General features: G+C 39.7%; 1 protein-coding gene across 1 annotated transcript in view; it reads left to right on the top strand.

Moving 5' to 3' along the window:
* The window catches only part of tbck (TBC1 domain containing kinase), a 54,757-nt gene extending 42,934 nt beyond the window's left edge, over nucleotides 1-11,823 (top strand). Inside the window, exons 25-26 of the mRNA XM_034230168.1 lie at nucleotides 4,289-4,448; nucleotides 10,980-11,823. Of these exons, the coding sequence (XP_034086059.1) occupies nucleotides 4,289-4,448; nucleotides 10,980-11,090 (271 nt within the window). The 3' untranslated portion in view covers nucleotides 11,091-11,823. The remainder of the gene's footprint in view (nucleotides 1-4,288; nucleotides 4,449-10,979) is intronic.
* Nucleotides 11,824-12,893: the final 1,070 nt, after the last annotated feature.

The following is a 12,893-nucleotide window of genomic DNA, read 5'->3' as shown; positions in this document are numbered from 1 at the left end:
CTCAGGTCAGAGTCCATGACTACACCTAGATTTCTGGCTTTATCTGTTGTTTTGAACATTGCAGACTGAAGCTCAGCGCTAACTTTTATACGTTCTGACTTGGCTCCAAAAACCATTACCTCAGTTTTATCTTGGTTTAATTGGAGAAAGTTCTGACACATCCAGTCATTGATTTGTTCAATGCACTTACTCAGTGTTTGAATTGGAGCATAGTCTCCTGGTGAAATTGTTACGTAAATTTGTGTGTCATCTGCATAGCTATGGTAACTTATTTTGTTGTTTTTCATTATCTGAGCCAGTGGTAGCATGTAGATGTTAAAGAGAAGAGGCCCCAAGATGGAGCCTTGAGGAACCCCACATGTCATATTTGTCAACTCAGATGTGTATTTATCTATAGAAACAAAGTTGTTTCTGTCCTTTAAGTAGGATTCAAGCCAATTTAGAACTGTTTCCGAAAGTCCCACCCAGTTTTCCAGTCGGTCTAGTAATATGCTGTGGTCAACACAGTGTCAAACGCAGCACTGAGATCTAATAATACTAACACTGAAGTTCTGCCACTGTCTGTGTTTAAGTGGATGTCATTAAAGACCTTTTCAAGAGCAGTCTCAGTGCTGTGGTTTGGACGAAAGCCTGACTGGAACACATCAAAACAGTTATTTAGATGCAAGAAATTACTCAACTGTTGAAAAACAACTTTTTCAATGATTTTACCTAGAAATGGCAGGTTTGATATGGGCCTGTAATTGTTCATTACTGAAGCATCTAGATTATTCTTTTTTAAGAGCGGTTTAATGACTGCAGTTTTCAGGGCCTGTGGAAAAATACCTGAGTGAAGAGATTTGTTTACTATATGAAGTAGATCTGAGGCCATGCAAGGCAAAACATCTTTGAAAAATCCTGTTGGAATAATATCAAGGCAGCAAGAGGAGGATTTCAGAAGTTGTATAATGTCCTCTAGGTTTTTATCATTAATCTGATGGAATTGTGTCATGGTGTTTGAATTGATGTTAAGTGGAGATAGGGACAACACATTTGCTGTTCCTGATGCAGAGGCACTGACTGCTTGTCTGATTTTCTGAATTTTGTCAGTGAAAAAGGAGGCAAAATCATTGCACGCCCTGGTGGATAGAAATTCAGAGGCTACTGACACTGGGGGGTTAGTTAATCTGTCGACGGTAGCAAACAAGGCACGTGCGTTGTTTTTGTTTTTGGTAATGATGTCAGAGAAGAACGATTGTCGTGCGTTTTTCAATTCCAAATGATAAAAGGCCAAGTCTCTCTTTATAGATTTCAAAGTGAACCAGAATGCAGCGGCTCGTCTGGTTTTCAACCTTCCTAAATTCTCCCACACCACTCCGCTCCTCCGCTCCCTTCACTGGCTTCCGGTAACTGCTAGAATCCACTTCAAGACACTGGTACTTGCTTACCGTGCTGCGAATGGATCTGGCCCTTCCTACATCCAGGACATGGTTAAACCGTACACCCCAGCGCGTGCACTACGCTCTGCATCAGCCAAACGACTCGTTGCGCCCTCGCTGCGAGGGGGACCCAAGTTCCCATCGGCGAAAACACGTGGGTTTGCTATCCTGGCTCCAAGATGGTGGAATGAGCTCCCCATTGACATCAGGACGGCAGATAGCTTGCACATCTTCCGGCGCAAACTGAAAACTCATCTCTTTCGACTCCACTTTGAGCGTTAGAACGATTAACGAAGCACTTTTATACCAATAAAGGACTGGATTACCTAAAGCCAGTTGAGTAGCACTTGAAATGTTTGGCTCTATGAAACCTGATATACTTATATGATTCTGTTTTCTTCAAGGTTGTGTCTTCCTGGTCGAATGTACTTATTGTAAGTCGCTTTGGACAAAAGCGTCAGCTAAATGCAATGTAATGTAATGTAATGTAACCTGGAGATTTGTTTTTCGCCACCTGCGTTCAGCTTTTCGACATTCTCTTTTTTCTGTTTTCACGCTAATGGCCTTTCTCCATGGAGATATTTTCTTCCCAGTCACTTCCTTTACCTTAGTTGGAGCAATGGCATCTATAACATTTTAAATTTTTGAATTAAAATGATCTACTAGCTCATTTACTGAGATGTTGGCAGGGGCAAGTGTGGTAGAAAAATTCTGAGTAAACATTTCCCTAGTATTTTCAGTTAAATATCGCTTTGTGGTTACCTCTTTTTGAACATTTTTGTGAACAGAAATAGAGCTCTCAAAGAAAACACAGGAATGGTCAGAGAGTGCAAAATCAGTCACCACAACCTTAGAGATATTCAGACCCTTTGAGATAATTAAGTCCAGAGTGTGCTATTGTGCGTGTGCTCCGTCACATGCTGAGTCAGTCCATAGCTATCAAGAACACAAAACAGTTCTTTAGCCCCTCTGTCCTGGGAGTTGTCAACATGGATGTTAAAATCACCAACAATGACTAGACGGTCAAAGTCAATACACACTATAGACAGCAGTTCAGTAAAGTCATCAAAAAAGCTTGCACAGTATTTGGGTGGTCTATAGATATTTAGGAACAGAGCTCGAGAGGAGCATTTCAGCTGAAGGGCCACATATTCCAAAGAATCAAAGTTTCCATACGATGTCTTCCTGCATTGAAGGGAATCATTGAACAGAATAGCAACTCCACCCCCTTTCTTATGCATTCTTTCCTGACTCATAAACTAAAGTTGGGAGGGGTTGATTCGATAAGAACAGCTGCACTGTTATTTTGTTCAATCCAAGTTTCTGTTAAAAACATAAAATCGAGATTGTGCTCAGTGATAAAATCATTGATTAAAAATGTTTTTCCTGCCAAAGACCTGACATTTAATAAAGCTAGTTTAAGTTTGTTAAACACACTATCAGTCATGTTTTTTGTAACAAGCTGTGGCTGACATGGAATCACTGCTAAATTAGATACACTCACACAAACGTTTGAGCGCTTCCTGTTTCTATAATTCACCGCTCTTAATCTATTACCTATCAACACAGATATCGGCAAAGCTACTGGCAGGCAGGGCCCTGGCATGTCCTGGAAAGAGTTGAGAGTGCCATACGCCCTTGAGCCTGGACCCATCACATATCAGTAAGAGTTTGTTGTGTTTTGTACACACACATCCTTATCAGGCTTCGGAGACTGCAGATGCTTTCTTGAAGGGAGGGGAGGTGGTTGACGTAGGCACGGTGATGGAGACGGGCGAGATGGTGCGGGGGTAGAGGACATGCTGCCAGGGGGGGGAGGTGGTTGACGTAGGCGCGGTGATGAGGACGGGGGAGATGGTGCGCGTCTCTGCAGTGATTTTGGTGGGCGTCGTTGAGGAGCGGGGGTAAAGGACATGCTGCCAATCCTGCGTATCGCCTTCGTTTGGTCTTTGAACTCTAGGAAGGAATCGGTGCCAACCCTCTGTATCTCCTTTGTGTGTTCAGTGATCTCCAGGAGGGTGGGCGAGGGTGAAAGGGTGAACGGAGTATCCTCAAAGGTGTTGACAGGGGGGGGGGGGGGGTGACGGGCAGTGGAGACTCCTCCATGTGTCTCAGAGGTCTCCCATAATCAGAACATTCCTCAGGTGGGTGCAGTGATAATTCCTCAGGGTTTTCTGCGTGATGTGTTGTGTCTTTCTCCTGTTTTGATTCCTCTTGCCGCTTGTCCTTGGCAGAGGGAACAGATTGATGACGCAGGCAGTTGAATATGTTAGAGATAAACAATTTCACTCCTGACTTGTTCAGGCAAACTCCATTTGCCTTGAAAAGATGTCTGCGATCCCATAAAAAGTTAAAATTGTCAATAAAATGAACAGAATGGTCAGTACAGGCAGTTGAAAGCCAGGTGTTCAGTGCAAACAATCTGCTGAATCTCTCCACTCCTCTTCTGACTGGCGGTAGAGGGCCACTGATGAACACCTCTGCATTTAGAGAGCTGGCAGTTTCCAACAAACATTTAAAGTCTTCTCTCAGCACTTCTGACTGTTGTTTCACAACATCATTTGTTCCAATGTGCAGTACCACATTCTTCACAGTCGGATGTTCAGCCCCAATATGCAGGATCTTCTCAGCCAAGTCAGAGACCACATCCTTGGGAAAACAGAGTACTTTGGTGTATAAGAAAAATAAACTGCTTTTAGAGCCTTAAAGCATGTAAACATGTCACAGTAGTGGCACAAAATTGTAATACGAACTTGAAAATGTGCCTTTTTAGAGGATATTTTATAAAGTTCACCTCTCACTCTGTCCCTAGTCCCATGATTGTGTGCTACTCTTTCAAAGCTTTACTCCTTCACCTCCACTGCCTCCAGCTTCAACAGAGGCCATATTTCTGGCAGCATCAACATTCCCTTCAGCACAGCCTTCGGCCCGAACAGTGAGCTGGTGCAGTGTCCAGCGACCGGAGTCCTCCAGAGCTACAGAGGACGGGTCATTGTGATCATCAGCCACGCCATCACAAATGCTATTATGGTATGAAAGCAGTCACACTCACACATGTGCACAACACATTTGTATACACTATTAAGACTCCAAAGCTGCATTCAAGTGCATTAAATAATTAAGTGAACCACAGTTAATGCAGATGTATTATCAATTGGTGTTATTGGTGTTGTTGCCCTGGGGTGCTTTTAAATCCCTATCTTTCTCCAAGTTTACTGTTTTTTGGCCATGCAGGTGACACAACTTTACAGATGACATTGTTGGTCTGCCATTTTGGTTCAGACTCAAATGTTCCTTTTAAATGTAGAGGGATTATTATGAAATCATATATAGAGATTCATGTCAATCCTACTGAAGTGAGCTCTCCATGTTTCCCCTTGGGTTGCCATGAACTGGACATGTATGGTATTTGTTTTTAGATAATCTTTGGGGCTTTTTATGTTTATTGCGTGAAGTAGAAATTAGACAGGTAAGGTATGGAAAGGGAACAATATGCAAGAAAGGACACATGTAAGATTTATACATGAGATATGGAGTACCAAATGTGCAATATACACACCCAGCCATCTTGACAATTAAGAGCTCAGGAATATATTTTAAACAGTAGGAACCAATTAAAAAAGAAAAGAAAATTGTCTATGTCCTCCTTTTAGAGATTTATCATGGAATGTGAAATCCCTTTAGGGTCGTGGGTGGGGGTCGTGTCAGGGTCATGAAAACAGACCTCCTGGTCATTTAGCTTCCTTTAAAAACGCTCTGATCATCAGCCGGATCTCACTGATGTCTTAGGGGATAAAGACACTATATATGATATTTATAGGAGAGATGTTTCATTGTCCCACACATTTGTGAAGAAGAGAATCTGATGATCCACGGGAGTTAAACATGTCATGTGAAATTACTAAACACCATTAATACAAATGTTTGTGTTTCACAACCAAAAAAGCTGCCATAAGTTAACATTGAAGGTGGGGTAGGTCATTTTGCAGAAACCAGCTCGAGTGCGCTAGAATTTGAAAATACACAGCCGGAAGAAATCTGCCACTTCCTTACAGAGCCCCTCCTCCAACACACACGAACGAGCACATGATCAATGAGGGCACGAGATAAGTTTGTGCACAGATGGAAGGCTGACAGGCAGGTAGGCCATCCAGTTACTTTAGCCGGGCCGGCTCAGATGATTGGTCGTGCTTTTTACAGCGCCACGGCTTCCACAGATGATATTTTGTATGGATTTTTTGTCAAAGCACTTAAGATATTCATTGCTATCGGGATGTTAAGAGCATTCCATGGAATATAACAACAAGTGTATCTCGAGCCAGTTTCTCAAACTTACCTACCCCACCTTTAAAATAACACTTTTTCAACAAAGTTTTTATTTGGTTTTTATAATTTGTATTCTAATGTTTTGTAAATCGTTTTTTTTTGGCAATACATATTTCTGGTCACAAGGCGAATGAGAACTGCAGAACACAGGAGACTTTAGTTTACGAAGTGACGCGTCAATCACATATTTATAGTAATCCAACGCTACTATTACATTGTTGATTATTCCTTAAATACCTTGAAACATCGCCTGTTAAGTTCATTCATTGGGGACAGTCTGTAATTGGGCTGTCAGCCACAGACAGAAAGCAACAATGATACAGTATGAGTCAAGTTTAAAGCCAAAAGGAATAGTAATGATTTACATGATGAATGAGGTTCACGGTTTGATCCTCTTCTTCGGAGTAAATTATATTTGGTCGTGTCTTTAAATTGTGAACACATCAGGCAGACTTCATGATTCTGTATTTCACTTTGGAAATAGTTACACCCTAAAATGTTATGTTTCTGATGCAAGTAATTTCAAGACGTGACATGCATATTTTTTTTAGATGGCTGAGAAGCATCAGATTAAAGAGGCGCAGTAATCTTTCTTCTCTGCGTGTATGGGCAGTATACCAAGTTAAAATTAACCGTGTGGTGTGTGTAAAGAGGCTGGGGATATTTTGCAATATCCTGGTGTCATTTGAATGTAATATAATGTGGGTAAACACAGTGGGTGTACATGTATAATGGCACTGTGTTCTGGTGTGTAACTTCTCCAATCAGAGGCTGCAGATTTGTTCAACATGTCCGTGCTGCTGCCTTAAGACTTCTGCAGGGATTTAATGAAGTGAAGTAAAGCGGCTTCACTTGCACTTTAAGGCAGCCGGCTTTTACCCATTTACTGGTTTGAAAACATGGAGAGTATTTACATTTTTTAACGGTATGGCCTTTTTTGTTGGCTAAGCAGGAAACAAAATACCCCACAGACAAGATAGGTTCATGTAAATGTCAAGAAAACACAACACTGTCATTGCTGTACCATGAAAATAGGGGCCCTAGTCTTGTAAACATACAGTTAACCTTTTTGCTACGACACTAAATCCCCATGTCCAGACATCTGTATTGTCAAATCCAGAGCAAGATGGAAAACAAATCTTTAAATCCTGAGGTAGCGATACATCTTTGTTCATCTTGAAAGACTGGAAACAGCTTCTCTGAATGAGTTCTGGTTGGGTATAAAACTGTAGTCGAGCAATATTATAGGTCTGATGTAAAGTATACATGTAAACCTGCTGTGTTGATGCCTCTTTACTAAAAGACGCTAGGACCTAAGTCGTGGCTAAAACTGTATTTGACATAAATCGTTGTCTTTGACATTTCAATGCTCAAAGATAACATGATTTCAGCGTAACAAAACAGAGAACTGCTTTATATTGATCATTATTCATTCTTCTTTTCTGCTCTCTTTGGAATAAATTAGCCAAACTTAAATTTAAAACTCAGCATGAATATTGCTTCAGGCAACATCCCAATTTAGAAAAGATGTCCTCCTTCCATATGTTAGAAAGTTTGAGAGGAAAATAAGTAGTTCTGCTTAATTAAAGAGACAGTCATGCTTTTTCAAAGAGAGCAGCAGAGAGATATGTTACTAACCTGGTTCCAACAAGAAGAAGAAGAAGATTCAACTTATTGTCATTACGTAGTACAGGTACTATGTAACAAAACGGTTTCTCTGCATTTGACCCATCCTAGTGTTAAGAGCAGTGTGCTGCCATTATGTACGGCGCCCGGGGAGCAGTGTAGGGAACGGTGCCTTGCTCAGGGACACCTCAGTAGCACTTGGTCTTTCCGGGACTTGAACTGGTGACCTTCCAGTTGCCAAGCCAAGTAATGTAATAACTCATCTGCAGAGGGATTGAACTCAGTGTTGTAACACAGGCCCTATTAATGGTGGTTCATCATTATCGGCATCATATTGTTTTACGATACGATACGATAATACTTTAATGGTCAAATCAAGTCTGAAATTTGACTTGCATCACAGTAGCTCCATGTGTAACATCAACATAGACACATATCAAGACACAATACATGACCAAACATTTAACATCACAATCACTGAGAGAAAACATGCTCAAAGACCCTTCATCGTGCATTTGATGTAGGATTTAGCTCTGTATTTACTGTTAGGATTGACTGGTGCACAAAGGAGTGCTTCAGCGTCTCCCACTGATCAATCATTATCTTCATCATCAAACAGGAGAGTATGATGACTATTCATCCTCTTACAGAAGTCCAGGCCTGACCAACCCCACACTTGAATTTCCACCTCTGAGTTTTGTCCTCGGTATTTCATCAGATCTTACAGTCGTACAAAATGAAAGGTCAATAAAATGACTCAATTGTGCTTAAATGCCATCCACATCTCTGTGTGCCGCACCAGTGGCATTATCATTAGCTCTGGGGCAAAGCAATGAGTCCTCTCTTCGTGTGCTTAGGCTTTACTGTACACCTTTGACATTTAAAGCCTATTGGCATTCAAACATAAGCCTCGTTCTTAATGCTACGTTTTTATTTGGACATTTAAGGTGATTGCATCTTAAACTGTATTGCAAAACTGCTGAGTGTGAAAGCCGCCACATAATCAGTCAATGACGTGATGACACATGAATGACTTTTCATTCAGTCAATTTTCTTTTGTGATTTTTTTTATTGGACAGCATGGCTTTCAGAGCAAAAACAACCTCAAGTCACAGACAGAGTGTTATTGCCACTCACATTTTCAGATCTCAGTCAAAAGTCACATAAACAAAAGGTAGAACTGAATAATTGTGTTTTTTTTTCACTTCTTGAAACCTTAATTATTTGTAATCATTAATAAAGTCCCTTTAGGGCGCTATATGTTGAATCAATGTTAATCAATGTACACCGGGTTAAGCTGCGTCTTTGCTTAGATTACATCTCTTTCCTGTGCTGTATTCACATGTACTGACATTTCCATTACTCATCGTTTCTTTTCTTGGAAAAATGAGTTTATTGACCTTGCGTAATTCCCAGCAATTCTCACACCACCTGCAACCTGAACAGAGATGTAATCAGCTCAAACCCCTGAAAATACTTGTACGGTTTGGCAGGGACTTTAAGGAAAATCTTACATATTGTGCTTCTTTTTTTTTTACGTGTTGCAGAGAGGTCATCTCATAAATCTTTTGATAATGCAATACATTATAACTCTACTGTATATTGTAATTCAAGTGGTAGCCAAGAGTTAATGCTCAAAAGGTTGAATTATTTGATCAAACCGTGTAATTAAAACTTAATTGAGAGCGGACAGTATGCTTAAAGTATGTGGGCACACCTGGCAATATTAACAGCTGGGGAATATAGTTTTACAGTAACAGTAGAAACCACTTAAAGGGAGTTGGCTTTCAGTCCTCTTTTTTAGAGATTTGTAATGGAATGTTAAATCCCTTTAGTTGGTCAGGGTTGTGAAAACAGACCTCATTATTTTATTATTATGCTTCCCTTAACACCGCTCTGTTCATCAGCCTGATCTCATCGTCTGTAAGTGATCTCCACAAGAGCAGTTGTCGCATGAGGTCATGTTTTTTTGGGAAAAACATGTTTAATTCTCACAGGAATGTGTGAAAGAATATTCTGATCTCCACGGGAGTCACTCCTTTCATGTGAAATAAATAACACAACTCTATGTAAGCGTGTAATTACAACTTCATGGTCTGTCAAGTGATGCCATTGGGCCCAACATTTTTTATTTCGGTTAGTTAATCCATGTATATTTTTTTGCGTCACAGCTCCTGCAAAATGACTTGATTCACTATCAGAACTCTGATATCGATATCAGAAAGTTTTGAAGAGCCGCATGATTGAATTATTTTCTATAGGGATGTCCCGATCACTTTTTTTGCTACCGATCCGATTCCAATCATTTGATTTTGACAATCTGCCGACACCGATTTTTCCCGATCCGATCTTTATGCAATGCATTAAGGAAAACAAAGGTAACAGATAACGGCTGGTCATCCAACGCGATGAATTCAGCGATCTTGGCTGTTATTTTTTGGCCTTTTCACTGTTCTGGGGCAGTTTCTCTTTCCTTTTAAAAGTCTCTGAAAGTGTCGGTTTTTTCAGTGCCGTTACCTGAGTGGCCGCAGTGTACTCGTCGTGTTGTTGTTGGTGTTTGTTTCTCAGGTGGCGTATTAGATTGGTCGTGTTGAACGTAGCTCTGTTCTTTCCACCACGCGGAACCTCCGCCTTGCAAACATTGCATCTGGCTGTTACACTGCCTTCGCTTTCAATTTTACAATACTTCCAAACTGCTGACATTTTCTCTGTCCCGACTCCCGAGTCACCAGCTGAACGTAGCCTCTCGTTAGCTTACTGCTACTATTAGACACTGCGCCCACTCTGTTGCCAGATTTGAGAGGAATAAGCAACCAGGTCTGAAAACAAGCCCAAAAGAAGCAACACATTTTAAACCAAAACTAAGGCCTCAGGATGACTTTAAGACGTGAACATGGTCATTTTTGTTTTGTAACATTAAATAAAATAATTTTTTTTTTAATCCCCGATTTTTTTCTCCCGATTCCGATCTTTTGAAAATCACGTGATCGGCTCCGATCCCCGATCACGTGATCGGATCATCTCTAATTTTCTAGCCGGGTATCATTATACTCAGCAGTCGCAAACATTCATAGGACTGAATAGGGCTGGATTTTCTAAAGCCTGGAAGCAGAGCCAGTCTTCTCTCAGACCACTTGAATTTAAATATGGTGAAAAGTATTTTATTGAATCTCTGAAAAACAATGTTAACTGATTAATCCAGCTTTAATAGATACAAAATAGTTGCAAAGTTCACAACTGAGATTCAATCATTTATTACATTTTTTTTTTCTTAGTTATTTTGTTGTGTGTATGACTTCATCAGATATATGTTTCTTTATTTCTCCTTCTAAGGGCTGGGCCAGTTCATACAACTTATTTTTTCCTTGTAAAGTTAAAATCTGTTGCAACATCCCTGACATCTTGAACAATGTGTTACTCCAAACACTTTGTTTGAAGGGCTGTCCTTCAGATCTGATTCCTCATACAGTACGTGGCAAGTGCGTGAGTGCTGAGTGATAAGACAAGGAAGCCACCGGTGATGTTGAGATTATGTTAGGTTACGGGAATTTGTAATGCTGGGAGGCGGGAATAATAACTCACATAACCCTCTTTTTCGTTTCTTCGCAGTTTGCAGCACACCTGGTCAAGGTCAACTTCCCCCGAGTTTGTTTCCTAGATGGAGGGATCAACAAGCTGAAGCCTACTGGACTGCTGACGGTCCCCTCCCCTATGATCTGAGCTCGAACCTCAGCTTCACAACGGGACGAGTGGAAAGACTGTATATTGTGTGTGAGCTGTTATTGAAGCAAACAAAAACACACATTCAAGTTTAACTGAAAAACTGCATTGAAGAATCCCCCCTCCTAATCCACTGTCATCACCAAATGTTGTTTTTATTTTTCTGTCTCCTAACAAGAATGATCAATCCATTTTTATTTCTGAAACAATTCCTTTGTACAATAGCTTTTGACTCATACATTGAGCCATCTGTGTCCAATATGCATATCTTGATGTCTCTTCTGAGCCAGTTGATCTAGGAAACTGCCATTAAGTCTGCTTTTATAATAATTTTGAATTTGTTGACACTGTGAGAGAGGCGGATATGTTAAATGTTTTAGCAACCACTAAGCTTTAATTGGTGCTTGTGTTCAAAAATGTGCTAAAATTTAAATATCTTACGAAAAAACAGTACAACATGACATTTAACTTCAATAATAATCAAATAAACACATTTTTGACCATGTCAAATATTACAAACGTTGTAAGGTTATTATTTGTGAGCTGTCGCAATATATTGTAAAGGTGTTTCCAGTTAACTGTAAGGTTGTCTTTGAAAAATAAGACAACCTTACAGTTTTCATTCACTTTGTTTCCTTGCCATTGAATTGTCTGTATGTATTTGTCATCTTATAGAAAATGTGTTACTATCATGTTACAGTTGTCTATAATTAAACTATCTGACACACAAAGAGTTTTCATGATATGCTGATATGGAATAATGCAGTACTGTACTGCTACAAAGTATTTATAGTATCTAAATGTGGTTTACATGGACAAAGGCTAAAATGCTCTTATATAAACAAAGTGATTTAACCCTATTAATATAACGTTGTGAAAAGATCCATTCTGCATAATGATACTCTGAAATGGACCATTTTACATAATGACTACTTTTACTTTTGTACTTTAAGTACCTTTTTGATGCTCGTACGTTTACTCAAGTTACATTTTGAAATCAGGACTTTGCTTGTAGTGGGGTATTTTTAGACCATAGTATTTGTGATTCTTCCAACACTGATTCATGTATAGGTTTTAATGACTGACTGGAAAAAGTCTGTATGTATGAAAGTATCAGTGGTGGTTACTTTATCAAATGTGCAGTTCATCGTAGGAACTCAGGTCTCACAAACAGGTAAGAGATATGCTTATGATATTTAAAAGACACTCTAACATTAGCTGTTATAATATATTTTGCAAATGTATTTTTCATTGTGAAAAGGGTTAATCTGGTTATAGTTAACCCAATCATTGCTGAGAATGCACCCTTTCCCCAGGACTCTTCTGGTTTTTCAGTGAGAATGGTGGATTATAAAGTGACCCTGTACACTGGCAAATGTCTCCATGCCACAACTTTGAACAATATCTTCATTAAACAGATGGGGAAAGTGATCGCTCCAGGCTCTATAACTTCACCTGGCTATCAGCTTTCATCGCTGGACAAGAACGTTTGGATAAATATTTCCAAAAATTATAAATCTAAAACTGCATATAGTTTATTATATTGGACTTTCAATTTAAATGTAGGTAAACTGATTTTAACCGTTGCTTGATTCAGAATCTTCCTATTGTTATTTATAGCATTGATGTACTTACTATTTTAGTTGTATCCATATGATTGAATACAACTATTAGAAATCACTTCAAATCAGTTAAATTAATGTACTGTTTAATAATTATTTAGTCCTGTCTCTGTTGGAAAGCTGATTCTGATAGAGCTCGACAAAAAGCGTCTCCCACTGTTCCCTGAAGACGATTGGTTCC

The sequence above is a fragment of the Gymnodraco acuticeps genome, unplaced genomic scaffold (genome assembly GCF_902827175.1).
Source record: "Gymnodraco acuticeps unplaced genomic scaffold, fGymAcu1.1, whole genome shotgun sequence".
Classification (NCBI taxonomy): domain Eukaryota; kingdom Metazoa; phylum Chordata; class Actinopteri; order Perciformes; family Bathydraconidae; genus Gymnodraco; species Gymnodraco acuticeps.
This window is presented reverse-complemented; position numbering and strand designations above follow the sequence as displayed.